The sequence below is a fragment of the Chenopodium album genome, chromosome 8, assembly GCF_948465745.1.
Source record: "Chenopodium album chromosome 8, dcCheAlbu1.1, whole genome shotgun sequence".
Taxonomy (NCBI): Eukaryota; Viridiplantae; Streptophyta; class Magnoliopsida; order Caryophyllales; family Amaranthaceae; genus Chenopodium; species Chenopodium album.
In genome coordinates this window covers 67,697,766-67,710,452 of record NC_137841.1, presented here as the reverse complement: position 1 = coordinate 67,710,452, position 12,687 = coordinate 67,697,766, and the positions used below count along the sequence as shown (strand labels likewise).

The window sequence follows — 12,687 nt, the reverse complement described above, 5'->3', positions numbered from 1 at the left end:
ATACTAGGGAGTTACAAATGATAATGAACATCCACATAGAATATATTTTGTAACAATATCTTGTTTGTTGAGTGAGATTGGGATTAAAGAATGGAATGAGATTGAGAATAAATTGGGAGGGTAGGTAATAAATGGGTGGGAATGGGAATGAGTGGAAATTGACTTTTTGCCATTAACGAACAAAAGGGAGGAGAAAGATTAGTAAGGGTAATTTTGTATTTTTGTTATTTATTCCCCATCTATTCCCATCCACTATCCAAACAAAGTATTGTCATATTTTTATATATTCCCAACAATCAATTCCCAATCCCATTCCCACATTTTAATCCCCAAACTCCCATTCCCACATTCCAAACGCCCCGTTACTCCACTCTCTTTTTTTGGCCGTTTTTAAATACAAAGGTTAATAATTACAATAATGTCATTTGAGTAGCACATTTTGTTACTCTATATGAGTAACCTGGGCACCCTCGAAACGAGAAAATCCATGTCTCATATGTGAACTTAGGGCCTGTTCTTTTCAGCTTATTTTCAGTTCAGTTCAACTCCAATAAATTCATTTCAGTTTTAATTTCCTTTTCTCATAAAATATTCAGATCTTAATTTCCTTATCTCACAAAATTTTCAGTTCAGTTTAGCTCTAATAAGTTCAGTTCAGTTCAACTCAATTCAGTCAATCAAAATAGGCACTTGTATGGCTTATTGTTGGATTTATTGCTAGGTATAACTCACAATTGATTCCATATGACTTTGATGCATTTTTAATATTTATAGAATAGAAGTAAAAACACAGCAAATATGTTAATAATAAGTCAAAATTTGTGTTAAGAATGGAAGTAGAGGGTACACAATAAGTAGAAGAAAAGATGCTTCTAATTTGAGGAGGTTGGATAGTCCATACACTCATGGTGTGTAGCTTTGAAGAATTTCTATGGTGTTAATTTGGTATCAACTCTGAAAAGAGCTTATCGTTGATGGAATGGCTCGGAAACAGAAGGCAATGTCCTAATGAGTAATCAAATACAAACTATGATAAGAAAGGTTTAATCTAATACATGTAATTCCCTCGTTTCAATTTGATATTTACTTCGTACTATTTAGAGCCTGTTCCGATTGACTGAACTCAGCTGAACTGAACTGGGCTGAACTGAACTGAACTTATTAATTAGTGATTTTTAACTACGGATTAGTGATCTTTGATTATTTATTGATTATTTATTTATTATTATTATTATTATTATTATTATTATTGTTATTATTATTATTATTATTATTATTATTATTATTTATTGATGATTATTATTATTATTTATTGATGATTATTATTATTATTTATTGATGATTATTATTATTATTATTATTTATTACTTATTGATTATTATTATTATTATTATTATTATTATTATTATTGTTAATATTATTATTATTATTATTATTATTGTTGTTGTTGTTGTTGTTGTTGTTGTCGTTGTCGTTGTAATAAGAGCTTAAAAGAATGAAATTTGGCTTTATATCATTAGCAATATCATTAGACGTGAATTAAGAGCTGAACTGAACTGAACTGAACTAAACTGAACTGAACTGAGGCTGAACTGAACTGAACTGAACCGAACTGAATTTCAACGGAAGAGAACAGACCCTTACTTTAATTTCTACAACTATCTAAAAAAAATAAATCCTCCGTTCTTTATTACTTGACCCGCTTTGATTTTTACACTATTCACCACCCCTCCTTTGACCGTATTTTGTGAATAATATGTGACGAAAAATATATTCATGTATGATCTGATCTTTTTGGATTCGTCTCAATAAGTACTATCATAATATATATAACTTTTATAATTTTTACTTTGGGAGAATTTAAGTTATTGATTGTTAAAATTTTGCATTGGCAAGCGTGATAAAAGAAACAGGTCAAGTAAAAAAGAACAGAGGAAGTATTGTAGATAATTATTTATTTTGTAATAATTTTAGTTAAATTAGTCATTTTTTTTTTTGAAAGAAGTTAAAGTAGTTATTTTGATAAAAGATCCATGAATAAGGCCTTGTTTAGTTCACCTTATTTTTACATTCAGATCATATCAGATCAGAAAAAATAATTTCAAATCAGATAATCGTTTTATGTGCAGTTTTTTATCGCTAAATAACTTTAATTTCGTAATGAAAAAAATTCTGAAAATACACATTAATAATATACACATTATTACGAATCTAACAAGACTATACTTAATATATTTTTTTTTCGTATAGATTAGCATATATTTAAAGTTAAAGTTTGATCAAATTTGACATTCAGATCAGCAAATATAAGGCGAATAAAATAGGGCCTAAGTATCCAACTGCCTCAAATTGCCCTTAAAAGTAAAAACAAAAAACACCAAAAAAAAGGAACTTTAAAAAAAATAAAGACTGTTGATATTATTTAGATCAGACGGTTGACATTATATGGCTCCCATTAATCTTCTTTCATTCAATTTAATTTCCCTCGATTCTCACTTTCACGCTGCTCAGCACTCTCCCACTCTCTATCCTCCATTGAAGCAGCTTCTGAGGTAAGATCGTTTTTCATAATCTAGGGTTTAATCAAACTATCATTGATTTAATTTTCAGTATTGTCAATTTAGGGTTCAAATTAGGTTGGGTTCGTGAAGTATTGTTTATAATTACTGAAGCTATGAAATGGTACAATGAATGCTTTTGTTTATAGGATTTTACTGTGTTTAATTTAGATTGATATACTTAATCCAGAAGTATTTTATGTGAATTTTGTTAGCCTAATTTGATTCGTAATTGAGTCAAATTTGATTGTTAATGACCTGCATTATTTTTTGGGCCCCAATCGAGCCATTTTAATTAATTTGAATTCAGCCATTTTAATTAATCTGATTTCAGCCATTTTCTAAATAAAAATAAAAAATCCAAAAAAACTTACAAACAATTGGTTCAAGGAAATTACTATGAAAATGGATCTTTTCTCCTTGTAACATGGCTCATGGATGGAAATGTATGAATTTGAATTTACAAAATTAAACTACGAGTAGTTCATAATGTAAATTTAATATCTTTAAATATTAGAATTAATTAACTAAAACAGAAGTACTAAATGCAGTATAAAATAACCCAAATGCAGGATTTATAAATTGACAATTAAACTCACTAAAAGACTATAATACCCTTTTATAATCCAACACAATTAAAATCTCTTCAGCTTCCCCATTGCTGAATTCTCATCACATTTTCATGAGTTTGATAATTCTGATCGGAAGATCAAAGGTGTAGAATAGAAGCAATGAGAATCAATGTATCTTTGAGGTTGGAATTGTTAATCAATGATATGAATGAATCTGACTTTATGGTCTATATTAATGAATATTATGAGGTTGAATATCTTAAAAATCATCAACCATGATAGGTTCTTGCCAGAAAGTTCTCCTTCATTGTGTTCTGACATTATGGTCAAGGTTAGTTTTAGCTAAATAATCAATTAAAGGGCCTTGGAAATTTATGCCGGTAAGCTATGAAGAGGCCTGGAAATCAGAGCCGACAGTAAGAGGAAGGCCCCAGAAATATTTTACGGTAGTTCATTTAAGGTCCCGGAATGGTTTAGCGGTGGGATACCTATGGCATCAGAAATCTAATACGGAATTGCTGAATCGTCGTATGTCATTGTCAACCTTAATAATACCAAATTTATTATAATAAGGTTCATCATCTTCCATCTAACCGTGGATGAATGCTTAAAACTTATGAGATATGATTTACAAGTTGATTGATATGGAGTTATGGCTGATTAAATAGTTATCAAGGTGAAATGTAGCAGGTTAAAAGAAGGGTTATTTTTATTTTATTTTATTTTTTTTCACTAGAGAAAAAAGGGTATTATTGGAAAGATAAAAGTTGTTGTAAATTATATTATCCTGCATTTAGGTAAAACTATACCTGCATTTAGTACCTCCCTAACCAAAATGGGTATGTAAAAGGTAAAATCGTTGAATATTAGAATTAATTAACCAAAATGGGTATGTAGTTATTAATCTGAAACTTAGAAATTAGGGAAAGTTACAAATTTTCGAGAACAAAGGAAGTATATGTATATTGATTTCAAAACATGAAGACTTATTGGGTTCAAGTGTAATTTATTTTATGTTATTGTATTTGCATAAGTGCAGACTGGAATAAGTAGTTTTGAATTTTGATATGTATTTTGGATTAGGCTATTTGATTTCATTGTTTTTGTTTGAAGATTTCGTATTTGTAAGCAAGATTCTTGGATTTGGCAGTGGAAAGCTTAAGCATTTTCAATGGCAAATGATGGTGAGAAGATGGAGGTAAAAGGAGACGAAGAAAATGGACAAGTAGTGACTCCATGGGAAGTATCCGCCAAAGAAGGCGGCAAAATCGACTATGATAAACTAATCGACCAGTTTGGCTGCCAACGTCTTGATTCTACTCTTATTGAATGTGTTGAACGCCTCACTGGTCGTCCTGCTCACGTCTTCCTCCGCCGTGGCGTCTTCTTTGCTCACCGGTCTTTCTTTCTCTCTTTATATTTCTTCAATTTTGCTGATTAATTTTCTGATTTTTGGTGTTTGATTAATTTCCTGATTTTGCAGTGATTTGAGTGAAATACTTGATGCATATGAAAGAGGGGAGAAGTTTTACTTGTATACTGGTCGAGGACCTTCCTCCGAAGCGCTGCATTTGGGGCATTTGGTACCTTTCATGTTCACAAAGTACTATTTTCTCTCTCCTTTTCTAGTTTTAGTAAAAATTATAGTTTCTGTGTTTGATAGCATAATTTTTTCCTGAAATTGCCGTTGTATAGTTGAAATTTAACTTTTTGGTGATGAATTATGAGCTGATTTAATATTTGTGATGAACTTTTAAAGGAATTTTAGGTGAATAAATTATTTAAGTTTATGTCATGCTATGAGATAGTCTTTCATTAATTTAAGGTGACTGAATTGGGATTATTGTAGTATTTGTGTAAAATTAGTGCTACATTGTTGCCTTGAGGTGTAGAAGTTTATGTAATTTATTTGTACTTCTGTTTTAGGTGAACTTAATTCATTATTGCGGATTGATTGTAGTCTAGTTGGAATGGGGAAGGAGTAGGGAATAATTATCTTTTCTCTCAATGTTAATGTAGGTCTTGATTTTGCCGTACACAATTAAAAGTTTGCAGAAAATGTTAATCTACAGTGCATAACCAACCATTATGTTTACGGTTTATTTGATATATCTTGAATTTTTGTAGATCAGTGTTAACTAGAACTGAGGCTCTTTTTTTTTTTTGAAAGAAAAAAAAAAGAATTGAGGCTCTTTGTTGATTTTTATGTAAATCTTCTTTTTAGAGCAAGGCAACTGTTAGCATGAGTCCTAGTATTTGTCACATTATTGCTCTCTTTTTGGCACATTAAAATTACTAATACTTGAAGGGTACAGGTATCTACAGGATGCTTTTAAGGTGCCCTTGGTGATCCAATTAACAGATGATGAGAAATGCATGTGGAAAAACTTGTCTGTGGAAGAGAGTATTAGACTTGCACGTGAAAATGCGAAGGATATTATTGCTTGTGGGTTTGACGTGTCCAGAACATTCATTTTTACCGACTTTAACTTTGTTGGTGGGTGTGTATTTCATTGATCTTACTTGGAAGTAATAAATATTCTTATTGCATCTTGGATCAATTTAGTCTATTTGGGAGACTTATAAATTAGGTAGTGATATATTTTTTCCAATGCAATTCGCACTAAATCCAACTTCTTGTACAGAAAGTTCTATCAGAATATGATCAAAATTGCCAAGTGTGTCACACTAAACAAGGTAGATTTTGCTTTATGATTGGACTTATTATGCAGATGTTTAATTATCACCGATTATGAATTTCATGAGCTGATTTTGGATGGTTATGGCAGGTTTTTGGTATATTTGGTTTTACTAATGAAGATCACATTGGCAAAGTATTTTTTCCAACAACTGAGGTACTCTCTGCTGTCAATTTAAGTCTTGGCAATTGTTTCTTGATTTTTCCATACTGTCTCATTGGCTCTTGCCATTCAGAGCCGTGTTATCATGGTCATACTCTTTTATTGATCTGCTTTGATTTCCTTTATACTTGTTGGTTAAAATGGTCGAGTTGATGCACTGTCAACTGGCCCCTCTACGCTGTGCCATTGTGAATGATATCCAATATTGTGTAATTAGGATGAGCTCTAATTAGAATTTTGGAGTGAAATGAGCTATTTTAAACTGTCTCCTGCATTCGTTTCTTATATAGCAAATCATTTGAATTTTTTTATTGATTGATTTTAGCTTCTGATACTTTTTGTGGGTGCAGGCAGCTCCTGCCTTTTCCAGTTCATTCCCTCACCTGTTTGCTGGCCAAGATAATGTTCGGTGTTTGATTCCTTGTGCAATTGACCAGGTTGATTCTTTTTACCTGGTCTTAACATAAATTTTCTTTTTTATTTTTATAATTTTGAATAATTGTTCATTCTGCTTTTACTGGTTTGCTTGTTTTGATTGGTTGCTTACGTTGATTTGCATTGGGCCTCAAATCTTGTAATTTTTGTCTTGTTGAGCATTGACTAAAATTCCAGCATGATGTTAGATTTAAGCTGAATTTATGATCAGGTCATGATGGGTTTCAACCTTTTTTTTTTTTTTTTTTGAAAGAGTGGGTTTGAACTTCGGGTTAGGACATTTTGGCAATTTCATCAGTGTTATCCTCTTCTGAATTTTCCACCCTTTTGCTTTTTCTTATTGAAGAGGTGTGTGTGTGTGTGTGTGTGTGTGGAGAGTGAGTGAATGTCTGGGCTATTTTTTTGAGTCCTGAACGATGTCAAGCCCAGGTCTTGATTTGCTTAGTGTTTGAACAGGGGTCAGGGGCACTGTACTGTTAAGACCTTGGTGCAGAGTTGCGAGGTCCCTGGTATGTCTCTTAGATCGGACTTTGCTTTTCTAGGCTCCAGACTAGAGAAAGGCCTCTCAAGATTGCTTTACTTTTATTAAGGTTTTCGTTCCAGTCCCTCTGTCATCTGAAATTAACACCTGATAACGGAGATCCTCTCCCTGATCCTCACGTTTGTTTTCCCTTACTAGCGACTAACCTATAACGCTCTGTTACCAGGTCTGATTGTTTATGTTGCAGATCGTCTTCTTAGGTTGGGCCTTGAAAGTGTCTATTCTTATTACCTCTTCTTCTCTAGTTCTCTGCTGAGACAAATTTGTCCTGCTTTCCATTTTGTCATTTTCCAGGATCCTTACTTCAGAATGGCAAGAGATGTTGCTCCTCGGATAGGATATCAAAAACCTGCATTGATCGAGTCTTCCTTCTTTCCTGCACTTCAGGTAATTTTGACACATGATATGATCATGTCTTGTGCTTTTTGAGGAGTTTATGGTCATGATGTTTGGGGAATGTAGGATTTGAAGCGATTTAATTCATTGTATCATACTAATGTTTGTAGTCATTCTGATGAAATATGAACTAGTTTCTCTTATGGTGAGAATTATTGAGAATGGCGGATGATTTATTACTTAATTTAAATGTCTTGTTCCTAGGAAAAAATAATTTGGTATTACTTTGGCTAAAATAATCCTTATTATTATTCATAGAAACAACTTGCCTTGCTAATTTCTGTTCTATTTGGTCTCTGATTATAAGGTCTATTAGAATGAATTCATATATACATCATGATAAATAAGGTCTATTAGAATGTATTCTTATATTAGCAGTAGCACCATGATACTCCCTGCGTTCCATTAAGCTCTTTTGCACTATAGTGGGAGCTGGTGGAAAGTTGGTCCCTTTTGACTTTTTGGATAGAACAGAGAATGTTGTTTAGAAACATGGATGTTACTCAATAGATTTAGTGGACCAACCTGATGGTGTAAGGAAGAATAAAAGAGGTTTTTTTTTTTTTTTTTTGCCAAACATGATATTATGTAAAATAAGAACATGGACTTTAAGGTATCAAGTGAAAACTTAACAATGATGAGGGAGTATATGATACCATGTATTACTGTGCTTTTTCAATAGTATGATAGTTTGTTTTATTTTAGTTGTATGATTGTTCACCTATCTAGCACGAATCATACAGCTCCACTGTATTACTGTCTCTAGGTCGTTTGGATGGTAGGTCGGGGCTCCTTGGAGCACCTGTCTGAAGTTTTGGGAATTTATGTGTTGAAAATTTATGCTTTTCTTAAATGCAAATTGGGTAAAGTCATATTTCTACTGTATTTGTAATTTGTATACATAGCTGTGGAATGTTAAATATGTTTTCTTCTCATTAGCCAAAGCTTATACATGTTTATTAGTTGTATTTCTCCATACCTATTTCGTGTTACTTCTCTTCCCATCCAAAATAAAAAAAGATGTTACTTCTCTGCAGGATTATTTGTTATGAATAAGACTTCATGCTTGAAATGAGAAACTCTTCAAATGCTTTGAACATTGCAGGGCGAGGCTGGAAAAATGTCTGGAAGTGATCCTAATTCTGCCATATATGTGACTGATACTGCAAAAGACATCAAAAATAAGGTTTGTAATTTACTCCTCAGCCACTACCTCGTAAATCTTTCTGGGGCACTGACTGAATAATATGTCAAACTAAGCTGTAACTTTATAAATATCTAAGAGATGAAGGCATTCCCCATTGTTTAGGAGGAATATATGCGACTATTTATCACCTTGAGCAGTTGGATAACAGAGTTATAAGATGTTTCATAGGTGTAGGGAATTTGATTTAAAAAAGAGTTATCAGGACTAAATACATTGAATCTTATGTCTAAAAATTCAGAATAAACTAGTACTCTCCTTTTTCCTAATAATAGGGTACATTTGACCAGGGTCATTTTTGTATGAAATTGAGTTAAAATGCCACAGAAATCCTTCATTTCATTTAAATTTAATTACTTACTATATCATGTAGACAATATTTTCGCATGGCTTATTTTAGAAATGTGGTCTATTATTCAAGGATGAGGTATCCAAAACTATTTTGTAGGGAAGGGGTAGTAGTGTTTAAGTTCTTCCTGGTTAAGTATATCTATAATCTCTAAAGGAGCTTATGCATGGCTATCCTATGTTGCTAAGTGCTAAGCTTTAGCACTATTTCATCTGCTTTATTTTTTGATCGTTAGACTCTCTTTTGCTGCTGCAGGTGAATCGATATGCTTTTTCTGGCGGGCAAGATTCTATAGAAAATCACAAAAAGTATGGAGCTAATTTAGAGGTACTTCGCTGTTTATTTTTCTGTTGCGTTTAGTCGCTTACTGTATCGGATTTGTGACCTGTGCTAGAAGCTGAAAAGGTTCTTCAGTAGCTATTTTGGGAAACCATGATGTATTTGGTGATGAAAGTAGTGCCGTGGAGTACAATGATGTTACTTTCATCTTTTTAATCGCCAATTCTGTTTTTGGTAGCTATTCTTAATCCAACAGTACAACATGTCTTATTATTGTAGGCCATTGCTGCATCCATGTACCTAGAAGAATGGCATACAGTATTCCTTTTTTCTTTTACTGTACCGCCTTTTATGTTTTTATTTAAAGGAGTATGTGCTCATTCTATTTTGTTGTTCAAACAAATTTTTTGCTCTCTGTTGGTGTCCTCTTTCCTTGTCTGTATATTTGTTCGCTGTAATGGCAGGGTGAAGAGTAATTTTAAAACTAGACAATGTTATATGTGATGGTGAATCTGAGTCTTTGTTCTAGCTCTAATATATAATATTGCTCTCATTGTTAACCAGGTAGACATACCAGTCAAGTATCTGGGATTTTTCTTGGAGGATGATGCTGAGCTTGAGCATGTTAAAACAGTAAGATAATCATCACATTGGTCCATGTATCTAGATACTTTTACAATTGTGATTTCCACTTTTTATCATCATATTTCTTCTTCCTCCCGAGAAAATGCTAAGCTTTATTCCTCCAGGAATATGGTGCTGGAAGGATGCTGACAGGTGAGGTAAAGAAACGGCTCATTGATGTTTTATCAGAGATGGTTGAAAGACATCAACGAGCTCGGGCCGCTGTAACTGATGAGGTGAGCTTTTTATGCGGAATTTACCTTCTAATCTGAATTGTTAGGGAGGTTTTCCTGTAATGTTTTTTTTTATTTTTTAATTTTTTTTTTTGGGTGAAATTTCTGTAATGTTGATTGTTCTGAAAACAGCACTGCAGAAACAGTGTAATGCAGGTGATGACTTATTATTTGCTGTGCTTTTCGATATATAGAAATTAATCTGAGTTCCACTAGCAGTTATAAAATGTATATTATAGTTTTAACTTGACCATTCTTTCTATAATGGTGAAAAGTCAATAATAACCAAATACATCTCCACAAGATCTTCTAGTGTAGAAAAGCAACTTTAGTCATCGTATGCCTGTATGGGTGTGGAGTCTGCTCCTTGTTTTAAAATAAAACACCTGTAGTTAATTCTGTACATGATGACTTGTGGAGTTCATGGTTGTCCTTGTTCCCTTGGACTCCTACCTGTGTAACACTACCCTCAAACATATAAACAAGAAGAACTGGGGTGATAAAAGGGTTAAATGGTTAATATGTTGTATGAGTTGGGAAAATTGTTGATCCAATTGGTAATCATGAAATTCTGTGGTCATTCTTGATCCCGCTAACCCTGTACTCGGATTTCTGGTTACTTCTAATAAGATCTCCTTTAAAATTGTCAGCTTATGTCTGCTTGGATTTACTAGTTGCTTGTTTTACAACAAGCCTGTGTAATAGTCAAATTATCCTTTTCTAACACAGCTCTTTTGACTTCCAGATGGTGGATGCTTTCATGGCCGCAAGGCCTCTTCCTCACATGTTTGACTAATGGGGGGAAACCAATGGAATTTATGATACAAGTGTGAAATTTTGCAATGGTTACTGGTTTAGAACGTTTATTTATGCAGTCATTCAAAATCGAAGGATTTTTGGACTAATTGTAGTCGTACATATACATCAATTTTGAAGCTCTGAAATCCAATACATGTTGGCAACCATGTAGTGTCGTTAAACAGTTGATTCAATGGATTGTGTTGGGGAAATCATTGAACCCAGTGTTTTTTTCTGCAATCTTCAGTAGAGAGAAGTAGGTTGCTATCAAGTTTTCTTCGTAGTTTATGATATCCTGAGGAAGCTTGATACCACATTGCGCCTTATGGCCTCAAGGAATAAGATAGCCTTTAGTTTGCCTGATCTATGACAAGTAAACTGGACATGCAACTCCACTGTTTCTTTATATTTGATGTTCTGAACATGATTAAATGAAAAATTACATAATGCACAGCATAATCAAGTCTGAAGCATCTAAATGTTGGAAATCTAGTAGGGGGGAAACAGAGAAGGTTATTGCAGAGTGAAAGAAAGAAACCTTGTTGTGACTGACCATTAACTAAACTGAATAACTTCTCCCCAGATTTAAACTCTGCAGATTGAAAGTTAACTGGTGCCAAGCTTAATGAAGACGAAAGTTGCTCGTCATCCATTGATGGAATTGTCAGCCATCTTGATACAAAGTGACCAGCATAAACAATGTTCTGTGCATATGTGGTAATCTTTTCCCTCTTATCAGAACTTGATCTTGATGAGATTAAATCAAGACTCTTCTTGAAGTTTGATTTTTCGTCAACAAGTCGAACAAAGCAGCATTGAATTATCACATAGTCTTCTAAGTTTCTATGTATGGATTTTATGCCCACAAGGCCACAACACATACCGTTCAGGCATCAAACTATGTCCTGAATTGGTAACCATATTCAAAAAATACATAGAAACTATTCGACTTATTTGAAAATCAAGCTCAGTTGAGTGAGCTTCAATGGTGAACATGGTCACCCCTGCCCTTTGGGTTGACCATGGTGGAAAGTGGGTGGAGATCGGGGAAGCTTCAATAGTGGCCGAGGTTGGGGAAGCATTATTGGGGGAAGAACCGAAGTAGGAAACTTTTCAATGGAGGAAGTCTTAATGGTGAATGGACAAGGACTTAAGATTTACAACAATGTCATTTGAGTAACATAACATTTTATGATGCCGTGTTACTTTACACCGTAAACCACTTATAACAAAATTAAATTTCAACCATCTAAGCCAATTATCAAGCATGTTATAATATATATACTACCTCCGTTAATTATTATGTGCAACAAAGAAATATTTTATTTTTCACAAATAATACCCCTTTGTTGCACATAATAATTTAAAAAAAAAAACACACACACACATTCATTCAAAGAAACAAAAAAAAAAAAGACAGGTAGGCATAAAAGGCATTGGCCGTATTAATGATTTAAGACGGGAACTAAATACCTTGACAACTTTGACTCTTTATTCCCTATTGGCTATTACAAAAAAAAAAAAAAAAAAAAAAAAAAAAAAAAAAAAAAAAAAAAAAAGAAGAAGTTTGCCTACACAAAAACAATTGCAAAATACAAAATCCATAAAAAAAAATCCTCACACTATATAATTACAAAAGTAGCAAACCAGAGCAACGCCCGGGCTATTCACTAGTGACAATGATTAGAAGGTGTGAGCTCTACCATTGAGCTCTCACTTGATTCTACCGTTAAATTTTCACCAATATAAAACCTTACTTTAATATTTATATAACAATTGTAATTTTCAACTAACTATGAATAATCTCTTTCTTACCAATAATAGAATCACTTTTGGA

General features: G+C 33.0%; 1 protein-coding gene across 2 annotated transcripts; it reads left to right on the top strand.

The window, feature by feature from the left end:
* The first annotated feature begins 2,406 nt into the window (after positions 1–2,406).
* Positions 2,407–11,108, top strand: LOC145556367 (tryptophan--tRNA ligase, cytoplasmic-like). Of its 2 annotated transcripts, none has more exons than XM_081618019.1 (13): positions 2,407–2,552; positions 4,281–4,528; positions 4,614–4,733; positions 5,446–5,631; positions 5,776–5,827; positions 5,920–5,985; positions 6,342–6,428; positions 7,262–7,354; positions 8,469–8,549; positions 9,172–9,243; positions 9,760–9,828; positions 9,945–10,055; positions 10,798–11,108. In XM_081618019.1, exons 2-13 carry the CDS (start codon positions 4,302–4,304, stop codon positions 10,846–10,848), a joined length of 1,215 nt encoding a protein of 404 aa, XP_081474145.1. In that variant the 5' UTR covers positions 2,407–2,552; positions 4,281–4,301; the 3' UTR covers positions 10,849–11,108. The 2 variants fall into 2 exon arrangements, with proteins under 2 accessions (XP_081474145.1, XP_081474144.1); XM_081618018.1 differs by having other exon boundaries at positions 2,518–2,552; positions 4,244–4,528.
* Positions 11,109–12,687: the final 1,579 nt, after the last annotated feature.

Excerpts from the sequence above, each read along its gene's own strand:
- LOC145556367 (XM_081618019.1), top strand. The coding sequence starts at position 4,302 with ATGGCAAATGATGGTGAGAAGATGGAGGTAAAAGGAGACGAAGAAAAT. Across the intron at positions 5,632-5,775 it reads GACTTTAACTTTGTTGGTGG|AAAGTTCTATCAGAATATGA; the intron begins GTGTGTATTTCA and ends CTTCTTGTACAG. Across the intron at positions 9,244-9,759 it reads AGTATGGAGCTAATTTAGAG|GTAGACATACCAGTCAAGTA; the intron begins GTACTTCGCTGT and ends ATTGTTAACCAG.